This window comes from Phasianus colchicus, chromosome 16, assembly GCF_987193195.1.
Source record: "Phasianus colchicus chromosome 16, bPhaCol1.hap1.1, whole genome shotgun sequence".
Taxonomy (NCBI): Eukaryota; Metazoa; Chordata; class Aves; order Galliformes; family Phasianidae; genus Phasianus; species Phasianus colchicus.
Genome location: NC_143451.1, coordinates 1558179 through 1576798, shown reverse-complemented (window position 1 = coordinate 1576798; position 18620 = coordinate 1558179). Strand labels below are relative to the sequence as shown.

Here is an 18620-nt window from a genome sequence, read left to right as displayed (position 1 = left end):
TCTAGAAAAAGTAAACCATGCTATGCAAAATATACAGCCTGCTGAACAACAGCTGCAATTTTGCCCTAAACAAAGGATCAATATGGAACTGAACTGTCAATAACTCACCTGTGGGTTCTTCAGCTTCGTTATAACCTTCCAGGCTTCATTTAATATTTGAAGGTGATCATTTTCAGGAGGATCAGCCAATGCCAGGTTTAACCCCAAGGAGCGAAAGAGAAGATGCTAAAAAGTAATGAGAAATTTAAATTAAAAGTAGAAGACCTCTCTGTCCAACGCTCTTCTAGAACATGTAGAAAGATTGTTTAGATCTCCTTTTATTTCAGTAATGTGCAACTTACGTAGGCAACTAGTATAAACAGAGCATGGATAGAACGCAAAAGAAAAGATGCAAGTAGAGCATAAATAACTCAGCCAGACAGCAAAAAAGAAGCGTTATATCACATCCAAATGTTACCTTCGGGAATCCAGATTCATCACACTCTTTAATCATGCCAATGAAGTCCATAGACCTTGCAGCAATAAACTCTGCTCTGAAGGCTGACATTATTGAATTTAATAGCAGAGCACTACAATGAACATAAGATAAATCAATACAGTTCAACAGCAACTAGAAGTTCTTGTTATATTAATATAAACTGACAACTAAAACCAATCCAGCATCTTTTGTAAATTTTGAAAAAGCTAGGGGTGAGCAAAAAAAGCCTTAGAAATTTAACTTTTATTCTTTAGGACTAATTGCACATTAGCAAAAGAAGAAAATATTAAGTTATCAGACAAGGACAAAGTAGCCTGTAGAATACTTGGTCCACATAGTTCTTTTTGAAACCATCATTTGACCAAAAACTTACCAGGAAAAAAATATCAAGTAAATAGTATTTGGAAACACACTTCTTTTTAATTACAGAAGTATTCTTTGGAAAGGCAAAGCTCTATCCAAGTTTTTTCCTCACTGAATTAAAAAGATATATATATGAATATAAGAAAGTCAGATTTCTAGTAGCTGCACTGTTAGGATTAAAAAACAATAACAGAACACCTAGTTATTATAATACTATTGCCAATGACATGCTTAGACACTTATAATCAACTGCTTTGTTCCAAGTTTGTATTACTACTGAGACAAAATTGCTGTGGGGGAGTCAACTCATTACTTTAAAATCTACTTTATTGATATTATTATGCAAATATAAGAAACAAAAATCTAGTATTGCTCAAAAGGGAAACTCAGCCACAAGTTAGCACCAAAGCTGCTGCACTATCCAAGCAATACTGTGTCCTCACCACTCCAAAGTAGGCAGTCTGAATACAAGACAATTTACCTTGATAGAGTGCTTAAAATAGCCCAGCATCCCCTGTTCCTGACTGAGCATTAGTGGTCCCACTGCAATTTAACTGGAATTTGCATTTTTTCATTAGACAAGTACTTCCAGTTCACCAGATACATGCTTTGCAATGCAGAGAAGCAGGCTGACATTTTTCACTTAGATGGCTGCAACATGATGATGAAACATACTGATATTACTGAAAGATTTATAAACTGGTGTGACTTGCTTTGTGACACTGTGACAGCCATGAGAAGACAAAGCTATGTGACTCCACTTAAAAAGAAATTTATCACTGTTTTTAGACAATCTAAATTGGATAATTCAATTTCAAAATAAATAAAAAGAAACAAAGATGAGGTACCTAACCCATCTTTACAATGGGATGCTAAAAAGCATTTTAAAAATAAGTTCCACAACACTCGCATAAAATAATACAGAAGAGCATGTGAATTATTTCACCTCTATTAAACAATCTTGAGATCATTTTTTAAAAATCACATTCTTCCCCTATTCCTTAGCTCAGTCACAGTATGCTAATGCAGGAAGTTTCTCATCTTTAAGTGATTAACATATTTTCGTTCTTCAGCCAGAATGAATTGCAGAATTAGATGGCATAAGGCACATCAAAAGCCAAAGTAACTGAAAACTTTCACAGAACTCGGCAGTAAAATGAACTGAGATTAACTCATGAGCAGGCTAAATCACATTCACAAAGCTCAGAAAGAAAGCACATCCAAAACTTTCAGACCACCTTCCTGAATTATTCACTTAACACAATTAGTCTGCACAAGGCGACATTTGGAATACTAATTTTAGTTTTGGAAAAAAAAAAAAAAAGCAGTCACCTAGATATTCTTCCAAAGACACTGGCTGCTTTACAACTTCCCTTGGAAAACACATGTATAGGCTAACGCCTAGGGGAGGGCACAGGTAAGGAAGGGAAGAAAAGCAGAGGAAAAATGAAGCACAACTAGGGATCAGACAAGGCTGATGCTTCTTAAACTTTGCCTTAGGGGACACAATGCAGCAACCAGATTAATCAGTTAAACTTTTGCTTTACAGCTAATATAAAACCTGGCAGAATTCATCTCTGGAAAATAGATGTTAACAATTACAATCAGTCATGCAATGCATCCAAATAGTGCTTTCAAAATGGAGAGGGAGAATTTCATTACAGGCACTTGGGGTACTCATTACAGACTCATGCCTTTTGAACTGCACAATACTTACTTGTTTCCCAATTTTTTGCACCTCTCCATCGTCTCAGTAAGCAGAATCTGTAAGAATTACTCACTAAAATTAGTAAGATTCTGTAAATAAATTCAACTTTAATTACTGTACTAAAACCTACTAAGAACTGCTTTAATTACCTCCCCAACAAATTCCAATAATCCCATCTTATCCTGCATTTACAGCACAAGAAAACAGCAATGTAGTGTAACATAAAAAAACACAATGGGTATGGTGACATTTGAATCAAAAACACTATTTCATGGAAGTCAAACTCAGGCTCTTTATACTGGCTTGTACATTCATGTACAAATTGACATTTTAAAAATTTTAGTTTAAAAAAAAAAAGAAAAGAATGGTAAGGTATTTAAATATTCAATGCCATTGGATTACATACATTTTTTCCCCCTCAGCTGCATAACTTTTGTATCTTCAGAAAGCAACTACTTCAAAATATCACTCACAACAATGCTATGTGACGCCTGGGGCAGCGTGGCTGGAAAACTGTGTGACAGAAAAGGATCTGAGCATGCTGGTCAGCAGCTGGCTGAACATGAGCCAACAGCACGCCCAAGTCACCAACAGAAAACAGAAATAGGACAGGGAAGAGATCGTTCCCCTGCAGTTGGCCCTGTTGAGGCTACATCTCAAGTACTGTGTTCAGTTTTGGGTTCACTACAAGACATTGACCTGGACAGGCTGGAGAGCTGGGCAGAGAGAACCTCCTAAAGTTCAAAAAGAGTAAGCGTGGAGTTCTACATTCTACACCTGTGAAAGGAAAACCAAGTGGAGTCAAGAGGATGGGGTTAGCCTCATTTCAGTGGTGTCCAGTGCCAATACAAGGGGTAAAGGGCACAAACTGCAACATGGGAAGTTCCATAGGAACATGAGAAAAAAATTCTTTACTTGGACAATGACAGCAGTAGAATAGGCTGCCCTGAGAGGCTGTGAAATGTGTTTCTCAGAGGATATTCAAAACCCACCTGAAGATTTGCCTTAGTAACCTACTCTAGGGAACCTACCTCAGCAGGAGGTTGGACTACATGATCTCCAGAAGTTCCTTCTAACCTCTGCAATTCTACAATTCTGACTGAGGCACTGAAGCTTGTCCAAACAAGGGCAACAAAGCTGGCAATGGGTCTGGAGCACAAGTCTTATGAAGAACAGCTGAGGGAACTAGGATCATTCAGTTTGAAGAAGGCTCAGGGGAGACCTTATCACTGTTCACAGCTACCTGAAAGGAAGCTGCAGTGAGGTGGGGGTCAGCCTCTTCTCCCAGGTAACAGCGATAGAACAAGATGTAATGGGCATCCCCTGGTGCAACTTGAGGCCAAGTAGGATATTAGGAAACATTTCTTCTCTAAAAGATTGGTCAAGTACTGGAAAAAGCTGCCCAGGGAAGTGGTGGAGTGACCATCCCTAGAAGCACTCAAGAAACATGCAGATGCTGCACTTAGGGACATAGTTTACTGGGCACAGCAATGATGGGCTGACAGTTGGACTAGACAATCTTACAGGCCTTTTCCTGTGACTTTCACTGTCCTGAATGTACCTCTTTTTAAAAAGATTCATTAGCAGTGCTTTCAAATGTCCGTATTTGCTTTAGGTTTGTTTTTTGAAAATCCTTCCATGTGATGTCTCTTAGCATGATTTGTACTAGATGAGAGCAGAACTTAATCAGCAATTACACATACAGCCATTTAACACAAAGAACACAGAAAAGGGGAGCTGCTTTCAATGCTTTTTGTAATTCTAAGAAATTCTGTATTAACATTCCAAAAGCAAGATCTCAGACCTGATCACTGTATTAGACAATAAAAAATTGAGCAGCCAAGCTGAAGTTGCTGTTGATATTTTAGCTTTATCATTTATAATTCAATGTGCTTTGCCATAGATTTTTTCAATTTAAGAGAAAGCATTTATGTTGCCAAAGCTTCAGTTTCATATTTAGCACTTATACTTTTGTATTGAGCACCCTTCTCCAGGAATTTTAAACAAGAAAATACATGGTGTTACTACATGAGATGCTTTCAGCACTCTTAAGATTTACAAAGCACTGCTTTACTCTCAGCACTATACAGTTAAACAGTGGGGAAAAAACATAGGTGTAGGTCTATTTTCAGCAAATTAACTTTTCATTTCAACATCTCCATTGGTACAGAGCATTACCACACTTACCTCAGGAGCATGGTATGCAATACACTGTAAAATCCAGTCTATAGCAGGAGAGTAGAGAGTTAAATACAAAGGAATTTCTACACATTGTACTACCAATTGATTCTGAACTGTATCCCCATGAATCTGTTGAAATAGAACACAAAAATGCACCGCAGTGAAGAAGTACTTAACTGAAACAATGACAAACTTCGTCCGTTAACTAGAAACTGAGAAACAAGAGCATACAATTGGATACACAGAAGAGTTTCCTAACAAGGATTTAGACTGGATAATAGGAAGAACTTCTTCACCAAGGGTGGTCAAGCATTGGAACAGGCTGCCCTAGAAAGTCCCCTATCCTCTGAGGTATTTAAGGGAGTGAATGTGAGCACAGTACTATGGGACGTGGTTTAGTGATAGGACTACATCTGGGTACAGGAACATTCCTAAGTCTAGATTTAAGAACTTGAAATGTTCTCAAAAACTATTTATATAGTTCTTAGGCAAACTACAATATACTTATGTGATTTGGCAAATAAAAAAAAATATTATTTACTCACTTGTTTAAATGTTAGAAGAAAGTCAAAGAAATTTTTGTTGAGGCTTTCTTTGAGCTGTGGTGCTACTTCCATTCCAACCTGTAGTAAAAGAAAAGGACTTCATTTGTATCTATCACCTATGCTCCTCATTCAACTGTAAAACAAAAAAAAATGTATTTTCCAGAGGAATATACCTAGTTGCACCCATCAAAACTTGCTAATATAATTGTGCTCACTGACAATTACTCAAGGCAGCTACACTGAGTTCAAACATGGTTCTCAAACATCAGATCCACAGGACTATAAATGGTAAGGAAATCAATGTCTATCCCAGTACCTGCAGTACAGCAGCCTGTATTTGTAGGCAGAAAGGCTACAGCAAAAATCATTTTTAAAAGCCAGCCAAAAGTTTAGAAATTGCTTAAAAAACATGCACAATGATTTCTGAGGATGGAATGAAGCAAGGATCCCAGATGAAAATATTAATAAAGATAGATACAGGAATAACACTGATAAATAGTAGAAAGTTACTGTTACACAAGTCCTGTGTAGCGAGGCTGGAACTTGCAAAGGGAACTAAGCTATTTACACCAATTTTCAATACAAATAAAAATTGCAAAAAAAAAAAAAAAGGAAACAACATAAGAGAATTTTTTTTTTTTATTTGTTTGAAGGAAAAGACAGGCTGCTGACCATATCAGATAAAAATAACAGTTAATTTCCACCCCCACCCCCAATTAGTGGCAGAGCTAGCTGTATTAAGTCTCTGACACAGAAGTGCTATGTGGTAGCCTACCCTGCAAAGGTATGCTCTTGCATAGACTGCAACCAGTGGATCTCCAATTCCTCTAATCACAGATGTTAATCGTGGGAGACACTCTGAAATCCCCCTGTTAGATTTTTCAGGAATGAAAATGAGATTTAAAGTTAAAAAAAATCTTTAAAGTTAAAGAATTATACCACCTACTGGTAGCCTTGTAGACTGACAAACAAGCATGACTTACATGTTCACCTTTGGTAGGAGTTCCTATTAATACATTATTTCAGAAGAAAATTTAACATTAGTAACATATACTCTGTATTTGAACTGCAGCATTTGCCATTAGGAGCAGTCCAAAAATCCAGGTTTGTGTACTTGGATTGTAGAAACACAAGTGCAAGCAAAAACCTTCTCTGCTTTGGAGAAACAGCAGAGCTCTAGCAGTACTGTAATTCAGTGTGGACAAAAAGCAACTCAAGTACTGCCAGAACTCCTTGAATATCTCATTTTCCCACAGGTTCTTTTTGACTGAGCTGTACAAGTGCCGGGAGATGAGGCCCATCAATTCCAGCACAAGAAGTGCCTTATAGTGGTAATGAAGCTGTCCCTGCAGTAGCAATTTGGCTAATCATTCTCATTTTAAAATTTAACTGAGAAGGACAATTACATGTGAAAGAACATTTTCAGCTCAGCAATTGACACTGTTTGGCAACATATGAAACTTAAGCCAAGACTATTGTTGCTCCCAAGTTGTTTTTCCAGCTCTGTCTCTATTAAGCTAACATCAGTATTTTCCTTTCAGTTTTCCTTCTTTTTTGCCTCTTTCGTAGTACCAACAATCTTTCTTCTCCATCATGTAAAGTCACTGTTCTGTGGTGAGATTTTTTTTATTTGTAAACTCTTGGATGTCATAATTATAGATATATTCCAAACTCACAAGCATTGCTGCATTCCAATTTGTACCACAGTCCACCTTGCATTTATTCCATGGCATTCTCACCACAAACATCAAAAACTCAGCACTGCTTCTTCAAAGACTTATTAACACCCTATCCACTGCTAATGATGGAATGTGCACACTTAACCCCATAAAGTAGCTTGTAAGCTCAACCATTCCCTTTCTTCCCACACTTAGCATATACTCTTACGTTTTAGATAGGAATTTATTGCACTTCAGTATTGCTGCTTCCACGTAACTAGAAAGAAGCCAAGTTAAGGAACAAAACTAATGTATAAGCCATTTAAAAATAAACTTCAACATTATATACCAAACACGCTTCAAGATGTTTTGCAATTAACTTCACTATGCTTTATTATTCTTTACAATTTGTCTGTAAGATTTTCATTTATCCTCAAGCTCTTCTCTATAACTGCCATGCTATTCACAGCCAATAATTCAGCTTTCAGTTGAGTATCAGGTATGACTTAAATTTTAAGATGTGCAGCTCAAAACAAAGAAAACAGCCAGTATAAACACAGATTACTGTGGGTTTTATTGCAGTAAATATGTTCATGTTTGGAAAAGTCTGCCGAAAAACCTGCAGATGTGTTCTGACAGCCTCATTTGACAAGGATACAATCTAGGAATGAGTTCTCTGATTGAAGCAATCTTGAAAAACCAGTTTAAGCAAGTCTCTTTAGCAGTATCATTAACAGTCTCTGGAGAAAAATTATCTGGGGAAAAGAAACAACAACCCAGAAATAGTTACATTCTTCCTGGAAGCAAGTTGCTTTTCATTCCAGATTTAAAATTGTATTCTTTCAACAAGAAGTTAAGCACAGCATAATAAACTATTATGTTTGATTCTCCACTATTTCTTACAGTAGTAAGAACTGAGTAGGTGTGCAGCTAGAAAAGGCAACTAGAGCTTCCAACTTGTGTTACATAACATTTCAATCCAAGCTGAAGTCAAGCACTCAAAACTAATCTTAGCTCCAGTGTTTGAGAAAATCTAACCCCTGCCTCCCCAATAACCATTATTTCTTATTCTGCTTTTATATAAAGCATGCATACACATATAGATGGTAAATTATGTTCTAGCATTCAAATTCTTGACTTTTAAAGTCTAATTTTTTAAAATTTTTAAAAATGATCTTGGAAGGAGGAGCAGGAAATATCAGACACAGACACAACACTTGTTCTTGCACGCTAAACATCCAACACTGCAGTGCAGTCTTTGCACGAGCTCTGGGGCTACACATATATCAGCTGCCAGCAGGAAAAAGCTGCCACCCTGACGTGGAACAGATGGGTTACAGGGATAGTGCACTGGTCAGCTGGGCACACAATTGCATGCCTCTTCTTTCTCTAAGTTACTTGAATCAGAAGACAAAACAGGCTTCTGGGATCCCCCAGATCCCAGATGGTTGGGAAGGACAAGTCCACAGAGAATAAGGTTAAACAAGCAGCTTCTGCAGCAAATATCTGCTTATGAACTCCTTGTGAAACATTTTTAGAACACCAGTGCTGTCTTATCCATGCCCTCAGAAAGAGGGAAGATCTTGTTCCACATGAAAGTGCCCCACTTCCTAGGCTAGAGAAGCCACAGGATAGATGCAGGTTATACTGCAGTATAGCAAGCAGTTCTTCCTGAGCTAAGATCAAAGGAGCTCTTGATCAATGTGGAGGCTAGAGAGGCTGGGCCGGAAACCCCCTGGGGTTCACAAAGGCATGCATGGCAAGTAGGAAGATGTTCCTTCTCCCCATGCTTTTAGAGCTGCTCCAGGAGCTCCCACCTGCGGTTCTCCCAGCATCACTGCAGCACGAGCTCACCCCTCCAGAAGAAGGTTATTGTGCTCAGGGATTGAGCTGTGATACAGGAACTGTCTGCTTTTACTAATGTTTATAAGGACAGTTTCTCACTTCTGCAACAAGCAGAAATATTTTAAGTACTTTATGCAAGTTCATTAAGTATCAGCTGTTTTCAGGCTGCTGGCTCAAACCTTATGGATCTAACTCCAACCCAGTATTACCACTGCAGTGCCCACTACATAAGAAAAATGTTTTATATGTCATGTACAGATACTAAATACACTGTATCATAATTGCTAAATATACACTTTTACACTCAGGTTGGAACTTCAACTAAAAAAAATGAGAAGGGCCAGATTTCAGAAGACCACACTGGTTTAGTAAAGCAAACACCCACCTGCTCCTTCTTCCAAAATTCTTCCTTAATGAAAGCAGAACTATTAACAAAAACATCTATTTACTGAAAACTAAGCCTCTCAGTTTTGTCTGTTAAATTTATAAAATTAAACTATTAGAAAGCAGTACTTTAAGATGACGGCACATGCTATTAGCTTTTTTCTGTTTTTTTTTTTTTATTATTATTTTTTATTTTTTTAAGCTTTTTTCTATTAGAAAAAAAAAAAATCTTCCCTCATGTAATTTGGCAATTCATATTTTACTCTCCCTGTGCTTAGAAATGATCCTTTGTGAACTCAAGTCTCTGGAAGACCCAGTTTACATTTAACAAGACCAAAACCACAGGCACATTTTATTACACTTCAGATGTGTTCTTCACAGCTAAAAGGTGAACTTGCAAAAACACTGTGAATGGTTGAAGTTACAAGCAATGGATGCTTTACTTTATTTAGAACTAAAATTTACTAGATCCAAAGCAGAACTGGTTTTGTAAGAGATAAAGGCAGGGGTCCTGGTTAACTTTTCTCAAATCGGTTTAGATATGATTTATTCCACAGAACATTCAGAAGAAAAACAAAACAAAGCTACCTGATAAAGAGACACGATTGTCCATGCACATTGACAGAATCCTTTCATACACTAGTTTACCTGGTTAAAACAAGCAAACAAAAAAACCCCAATAAACATTTTTAACAAACTGTAGCACACAAAGTGTTAACGTACGCTGAAATCACCCATAAGAAACCTTATAGAATGCTAACATAATGCTGCCCTCTAGTGAGACTGAAGCAACAGTAGTCAGCATTTAGCATTTTGCACACTGTAAAACATTTATGTGTCTCCATAAAGTGCAGAAGATGCATCCAGGTCAGGTCTCTCCCAGGCCAGAAAGGACAGCTAGTGTGCTGCCTTTGATGGGTCAGGATATTATGTTATCTTCAGCAACTTCACTGAAAGCAGGAAAGAGCAAAGAGGAAGCAAGACCTGACAAAACAATTGCTCTATATAGTAGCATATCCTGGCAGATATCAGTGCCCTTGAACTTCAACCGCTACAAGACTCTTCCATAACACAGTAGAAAAACAATAGAATAACATTAAGTAGATGACAGTTTCATATGAAGGGTCATTTAAAAATAAGAAAACTAAAATAACTCAGTAACATTTAGATCACTTCATGGTCCCTGCTCAGCTAAAGAAGAATTATCAGACTTCAAGTACAAAAAATGAAATATTTAGACTCAGGAAGCTGCCAGAAATGAGATATTTTCTTAATAACTACAGCATTTTAAATGCTGAAATTCAGAGATCATGGGTTTTCCCCAAGGTTTTGTTGTGGACATTCACTATCACATAAAACACAGAACTACTCCAAAATAAAATATTTTTATATTAAAGTCTTCACTGATACGAGTTTTTGAACAACTATAAAATACATTTATATCAGTGGTTTCAAATGTGTATGTTGGAAAAATATTTACTGTTGAAAGAGAATCATTACAGCGCTTTTAGGGTAATTTACTTTTAAACAAAACAAAACAAACAAACCACCACCACCCAACACAAAACCACTGTACTTACCGAAAGTATCAAGTATATCTGTAATTAAGACAAATTTACTTGGATAAAACTGGATTACTGTTGTGTCTGAAAGAAGCTTTGAACACTAGAAAGGGAAAAGAAAAATAGATGACAATTCAAATTCATGCTTTTGTTCCACTCAGATTGGAACAAATCAATACCTACAGATGCAAGGAACCAACAATAACAGTTTCCCAGCAAAAAGAAGAAACTTTAAAATAACCAACCACGGTACTCTATTTTTCAGATTATTCTTCACTTTCAACAGTGTTAGTCACAGAGCTGTTTTTCCTTTACACAGGGTAATCCATAATGCAGAACTTCAGCTGACTCTGCAGACCTGTGCATTTATTCAGACAAGTTCTATTCCAGAAGCAGCATAAAAAGACTCCTTTCTAAAAAGGGATGTTTTCTAATTTCTCAACCTCAACTTAAGCCCCACACATGAAACACAAAACCTGATAATAAACTAAGCAAAAATGTTAAAAATTTAGCAAATGAGCTTTTAAACAAATCTTTGCAGTTCACATGACCAGTTCAAACCTTTTGGAAACAGACCAACTGGTTCATATCAGTCAAAAGCTTTGGCAGAGGTCTATTCAGAATGAATCAGCTTCCACCTGAAGAGGCATATGACTGTGGGACAGTCCCACCTCATCCCAGCATCAGCCAGATGTGGCCTCTGCTCTCTGTGTAAGACTGAGCAGCACAGGAGTCTCTGTGACCTCCATCCCTTCAGCAGTCTCAGTGGAATAAGTAAAAAAACTGCAAGTTTTTTTATATTCCAGAAATTCACATAGCAGTCTGACATCCCACGATCATAACATTCAAACAAGCTTTGATGAAGGGTGTGCTTTGTCTCTTTAATATCAGGAAAGAACAACCGCGCACCAGAAGGACAGGCAAGTGTGCATTCACATCTCACACCCAAAGCAGAAAGGGCCCTACTGCACGGGCAGCAGGGCACCTCCAGAGAAAGGCAATTCAGTTGCTGTTCAGTACCTCCAAATACCAAACGCTTACCACTGCCACTAGAGCCCACACTCACAATCAACTTATTTCAGGTTACTCTGAGTAAGTAGCTTAGCTTATCTTGTCTAAGGCACTTGAGGAATTCACATGCAGCTACGGGGCTATAAATTCAGGTCCTGCCTTAATAACCAGAACTCTTCCTGCACTCAAGCTCCTTAAAGCTCTCACAGAGAACGAAGGCCGTGTTCACCCCCCATCTAAATAAAAGAACATATAAATTAGTTTTGAAATCAAGATAATCGTAACATTCAAATTAAATCATTTTTTCCTACCCAGTATCCACTTCTGAAAACAGTAACAAAAAAGGTCAAACTTGCTCATTCTGTGGTAAGAACGAGCGCGTTATACTAATAGTTATAGGCTATATATATTTATATAATCACAGCCTGATGTCAAGGAAGCTACTTAGTTCATTAAGAGGATACAAGACTTAAAGTTATGCTCTTTACTAGGAAGAATCAGCAAAACAGTTAGATTTCTACCCCATCCTGTTTCCTAAACATAGAATTACTTTGTTTTTTTAGACTCCTTTATGATAGGATTTTGATGTTCACATTAATTAACCCAATACCCATCTCATTCTTACCAGTCTTTCCATTAATTATGTGCATCTGCTGTACAAAATTCCAACACAAAGTGAATAATATACAGACACCACCAAGATAAGCATACTCAATTTTGATATTACTTTCCTAAAATGAAGGACTGAACCCCATCTTAGAAACCACCTTACCTGAAAAACATTAGCGACACCATTTGTAAAAGAATACTAAAAATATTAATGCACAAATTATTAATATATGCCTTGGAGTCCTTTTTTCCCCCTCCTCCAAAGACTCCATGCTGCCTTCCAATAAAAACATTCGCACACTTCACAAAGCTGTGACTTCTCCAGAATAATTTGCTGATCTCGTATTATTACAATAGAACGAGTCACTTTAAGTCATGCATCATTTTCTGATCTCCCCTAATCTGTTTTTCATTTCCTTTATTGTCTTTACCACAATTTAAGCTAAAGTTACTGCTGTTTTCACGAGAGTATCCAGCATGAAAAATAACATCCTGACTTAACATAAATCCACCTGATGACTATTAGCATTACATCACTTTTGCAGCTTTTAAGAAGATGTCATTATCTCCTCTGATGCACTCTGCCTGTGGCTTTTTTTTTTTTTTTTTTTAAGGCCATGCCAAACAAGAGAACATTTAATTATCTCATTCCCCTCTGAGCCCCTCTAAAAAGCTCATCACCTCAAATGAACCACACAGAAAGATGGCAGACAAGTTAAAAAGAAATGACATTTTTAACAACTGAACAATAGTTTGCAATGGTCCTAAATCAGGTCATTCTATTCCCTTAGTAAGTTTGGATGGAGAAAAACACTGATGCTTCAAAAAGCTATTACTGCACTGGGAGAGGGAGGAAGAAAATAAGAAAGAAAAATTCCATGCCTTAGGAAAGTATTAATGACACATTATTTACTCTTATCTTTTACCAGATACATTTTCACATCCTTTTTTTGTCCACTCTTTTTAATGGAAATCCCATCCCACATACCTTAATCAAAATCCTCAAACACATCACTTTATGCCCTTAAGATTTATGTCCACAGAGATTAAGAGCTAATAATAAGCAAACAGGTGGCAAGCTGCAATTACTACTTCTGAATAATTTCTTACACATACAAATACAGTACTAAGGTAACTCCATCCCAGCATGATTGTATTAATGATATCCTATCCTTTATCTTTCCCTAGCTGTTACATGTTTAGCCCTTAAGACCTAAGCTATCAGATCCATGCCTGGTATGAGAAGGACTGATAAGACAACATAAACATGATGAGATCAGCATCTTAGAGTGTTATTGCAGTAAAATGATTGAAGAAAAAAAGTATTAAACCAGTACAGTACAAGAGTACGTGGGTTAGTTTTTCCTATGCTTTCATTCCAAAAAACCTGAGAAAAGGCAGATTTCAGGTATGCCAAGTTGCTGAAGCATACATTCCATTTATGTTCCATTTATACTAGCAAACTGAGCACAAATGTTTATTCTCTTCCTACCTCTGGGAATAACCGTTAACATAACTTATGGCAACATGAACCATCTTACAGGTAGAGACAGAGAAGTAAACCTCCATCTTTCCAGCCAGCTCTAATTTTAACACTGGAATACCTGTCATCTTGAGAAATGTTAGGATTGCAAGATAAAGTTCCACAGCTACAAGACCTTAAGGTATAGCTACACTGCATAGCGTGAAGCACAATCAAATACCATCCAGTAATTCAGAAAACTCAAGGTTCTCTTTCAGAATATTATGAAACTGACTGCTTTAATTTATTCAGGAGTAACAGAAGAAAGTTTGAATTTAACCACCCCTTTACCAGGCAGCATAAACAAACTTGTCTTGACAGTAATCCTGTTTGGTTTGACACTCTGAACAAAGTAATTGCCATTCTAAAAGCTTTCTCTGAACAATCTATTTTCCAGAACACTGGAACCAAAATTCCAGTAAGCAGACTGTGGTCTCTTCCATCTTGTACAGTATTAGAACAACATGAAACAGTTTCCCTTAGTTAATATATAGTCTGAAACACACTAACAGTTTTGAAAAAGAGAAATAGCAGCAGTTGGTTCAGTACTATTTGAGACAAACTGTAAATACTCAAATTTTTGACAGAAGATATCAAGAAATGCACGCTCCTTTCATAAGTGGTTTTGAAATGAAAACCTAAAAGTCATCCTACTTTTTTTTTTTTTTTTTTACCCTGCAGTCATTCATTGCCATACTACATCAGGCCATAAAAACGTGTGTGAACTTGTGTACAAACAAATGCATGTGTACTGGAAGCTTCTTTAGAAGTAGGTATACCACTTCTGACTGATCATCAAGCAGCATCTAAAGATTATAGAATTCACGTAAGAGTTTCCTCCTTGTAGTATTTCAATAAACCCCAGAGATTTCACTATAACAAGTTATTTTAAACTGTTGTCAGAAATCATAAAATTCCAAAAGAAATGAGTTTCAGTGAGGAATATAATAAAGTAATAGAAAACTAACAGAAACTCTATTTTTCTCTTGAAAGAAATCAGACAAGTCACACCACCAAACCCACCAGAACTGTACAGAAGAAAACCACTTAAAACTGACCTGAATGACTATTTTCAGAGCTTTTACTTTCTGATCAGAGGACCAAGCATCCTTCAAAGACTGGTTGAGTTCTTCAATTCGATTCATATAATCCTGCTGAGTCAAGTTCAACAACTCTTTCTGTGACCCCTGACAAGAAAACACAAGACTTAGTGAGAGAGAGAGAGAGAAGGGGAAAAGCAGAGTCAGATCACTGAGGGGAGAAAGAAAAAAATCACTTATTCTCCCTTAACTTTGCACCATCTATACCTCAGGCATTTACACGAGGATGCATCACATGGTTTTCAAGACCCATGCTGGTACTCAAACATAGTCTGCAAGATCAGAAATCAGACTATTTCAGCAGTACACTATTATATATATAATTGCTATCTTAACACTATACAGATTCGTACTAGGACCTATGTAGCAGCAGCATAAGAGACAAACGAAACATGTTTTGCCAGTAAGGTCCTAAGAAGTTTCTTGACAGCAAGAAAGTTGTATTGTAGCAATTATAAAAAAAGCAAAACCAAAGAAAAATAAGCCTAAATCTCAAGTACTTGACAGTCTTCTTTTAAACTTTACAATCTTACTTTTTCAACTACAGAGCAAACATCAAGACAGAGATCATCATCAAACTTACAGACCTTATAAAAAGCTTGCATATCAGAAATGAGCTAGTAACGCACTGGAAGGCAAAATAATTATTTAAGTTTTAGGAAACGGGTGGTTATAAATGCATTCAGAAGACCAGAAGTAGTTTCTGGAACAGTTGTTAGTAGAAATGGCAGTGACATTAAAACTGCTTTTAGAATTAATTCTGACCAATATACCAAGCTGCACTACAAAACAGATTTCATAATCTAAATGTCTAGGAACAATCATCAGTAAAAAAGAACAATTATAGATGAAGAGGAAAAAAACATAATTAATGCAGCTACAGTTTCACACAATGGTACACATTACTTTCTGATAAGGGATACTGTATTTTTCTACTCAAAGAATCCATTGTGTGACCATCAGAATTGTGCTTGCTAAGGCAAATGGCAAACTGAAGCTTGTTAGGAGGCTTCAAAACAACATTATCCAAAGCCACAGTAGAAGTAACCTAGAGATTCAGGTTTTAGGAAACTAATGTTTCATCCATACTCAGTAAAATACTGCACTTTGAGAATAATTTGAATATTCATTGTTTCAGTAAAGCATGCAAACATAACTTTAATTACAGTCAGGTAAACAGCACACAGCCTCTGCAATGGGAGTAGACCAAATTATCTGACATCATGGCTGTAAAGCTCCATGAACTCTAAAGCAATTGCAAGCCATAAGCAGTATTAAGGTGAAGAAACACTGATAGATTAAATTAATTTCTGGATCACAAACTCTGTAATGATATAAGAATATGATCTGTCCTCAATCTTCTAAAGACTGAAGTTACTGGAGTAGTCCCATGAAAATTAGATTTATCTAAAAACAGGTTATGCTTATGGTTATGCTCACCTGCAGAATTACGATAATCTTATTTAAAAAAAAAAAATCTATGAAGTCTTAATTACAAGCTTATTTCACTTTTAGAATGATGTAATTGAACCAGAAACTTTCCCACCTCTTCCAGATCATCCAGTTCTTCTAACCTCGTCCTCACTTTTTCAGAAACCGCTGAGCCACTAGTTGTAGCTTTTCCTATAAAAGATGATATGTTTGAGCTTAACACTTAAACACTTGGACTTCAAAAGGGAAACAAATCTGAAGGAGCCTGACAAACTCAGACAACTTCAGTGACAGAACACAGGTGGTTTCATCCATTTGGTAGTTATTACTGAAAGCAAACATTTGATCCAACCTCTGTTTTGAATATACAACTTTTGTTGGTAAGGACAGAACCATAGGATAATTTATGTTAGAAAATTTATGTTAGAAAAATCAACTTCACTCCTGATTTTGAAGTTATAGCAGGTTATAACAGACTATCCAACCAATTTAACAATATTTAAGATGGAGATTTCACGCCCTCTTTGGACACGTTGCTCCAGTTTGACCATTCTCAATCCAAAGTATTTCATTTTTTTGCAGAAGCTTAAATGCTGCATGCGTACTCATGCATAAGAATCCTGATTTAATATGCAATCAGCAATGACTACTTAGCCCAGATTTGCTTCAGAAGAAAACATGATAAAAAATTTAAGATTTGGTTCCTTTTTCAACACTTAGCTGAAATTATTTCCCTTTCATGTAAAGAGAGTAACTGAATAAACTCCTATGGGATTTGTTTGCTTTCCCTTCCAGCAAGTAGAAGAGTTGATAAACAATATCTCAAAACATTATTATTAATTTTAAATACAAGAAAGTTTTAAGCTACAACGAGGGGTAGTGAATTACATTTTTTTCCATAACACATAATCATGTGTGAGATGTAGATTGTGTTTTTGCAGTAGAAGTTTCCAGTATTTTCTGTATGCACTGTAGGCCTTTACTGAACTTCTAACCCTCTTGTAAAACAGTTGTTTTTCTTCCACTAAGAAAGTTGCTGAACAGAGTAAAAAGTTAAGACTGAGGGTGTTCTGACTTGGGTAGAATTGAGATAGGCACAAGATAAAGGTAAATATGCAGGGTGGGGAGAGCCTAGCACAGGATAGAATGAATGTGCTCACACCTGAAATTCACTGCCCTCCTATCTCCATAGGAAAGTACAAAACATACCAAAAAACAACAGATTGGTAACAGACCTTATATGGAAATGTATCATAGCAACAGCGCTGGGGAGATTGCAAACTGCGACGCTCAACCAATGAGCAAGTGCCAGGAGAGCATTACCTGCGTTGGATTTAGGGCACAGAATGGAATGGATTTCGCTGACCGGTGCACAATTCCTCCCTTGCCAATAGGGGGCGTAGGCACGTTATTGCAATAACGAATAAAAACTTTGCTATCTCTAAGATCTTTACCTAACCTAAAATTTTAGACTCTGAGTGTTTCTCACACATGAATTCATTAGCTTACAGGAATAAGAGACAAGGTGGATGTTTTGTCTTCAGAAATTATTTTAAGTAAAAATCCAGCTGAAGTCTTACTGACAGAAAAACAGCATACAACCAAGCATATGTTAGGGCAAGATTACATTTCAACTATTCTTGATCACAAGTCCATCACTCGCACCCTACTTCAAGGAAAACTGTTAGATACAAAGAAACTGTTTACCTTTTTCAGATCCCATGTACAGATTCTGTGAAGAAGCAGAAAACACAAATTTTCAGAGAACACATACTCACCAGCATTCCAAGAATGCACAAGATAATACAATGCTAATGAAGACTCTAACAAGTTAGAAGTGGACCTGAAGCTACAAGTTATTTCTATTATTAGAAAACAATAAAATGATGGCTCAACAGACTTTTGGTCTCAGTTCCTAAACAATCAGAAGTGACAGAAAGGTGTACCACAGCTCACAACATTAAAACATGCAATATTTACTCAGGAAATTGTTACAAAACAGTGGCATCTACAATCCATTATAGGATAATAATAAACAGATAAATAATAAACAAAATTGGAGGAGCTTCCACTTACAATAGAGAGCTTCTCAGTTGTTGTGTATTTAGCAAGGATTTCACCGCGTTTGTTTGACCATTGTTCAAAGTCACTTCCTAGTGCTGAACTGTCATCTTTATCCCGTTTCTTTCGTACACCATCCTATGAAGACAGCATGAGAGCATA

General features: G+C 36.7%; 1 protein-coding gene across 2 annotated transcripts in view; it reads right to left on the bottom strand.

The window, feature by feature from the left end:
• Window positions 1-18620, bottom strand: part of VPS35L (VPS35 endosomal protein sorting factor like) — a 61397-nt gene that overhangs the window by 38819 nt on the left and 3958 nt on the right. For both annotated transcript variants that reach the window (XM_031605478.2, XM_031605477.2), the window contains exons 4-17: window positions 18474-18596; window positions 18105-18129; window positions 16513-16589; window positions 14925-15053; window positions 10743-10827; window positions 9751-9810; window positions 7592-7688; window positions 7163-7210; window positions 6051-6144; window positions 5276-5353; window positions 4737-4859; window positions 2559-2605; window positions 458-569; window positions 109-225 (exon numbers count right to left, since the gene is read on the bottom strand). In XM_031605478.2, the coding sequence (XP_031461338.2) occupies window positions 109-225; window positions 458-569; window positions 2559-2605; window positions 4737-4859; window positions 5276-5353; window positions 6051-6144; window positions 7163-7210; window positions 7592-7688; window positions 9751-9810; window positions 10743-10827; window positions 14925-15053; window positions 16513-16589; window positions 18105-18129; window positions 18474-18596 (1215 nt within the window). The remainder of the gene's footprint in view (window positions 1-108; window positions 226-457; window positions 570-2558; window positions 2606-4736; window positions 4860-5275; window positions 5354-6050; window positions 6145-7162; window positions 7211-7591; window positions 7689-9750; window positions 9811-10742; window positions 10828-14924; window positions 15054-16512; window positions 16590-18104; window positions 18130-18473; window positions 18597-18620) is intronic.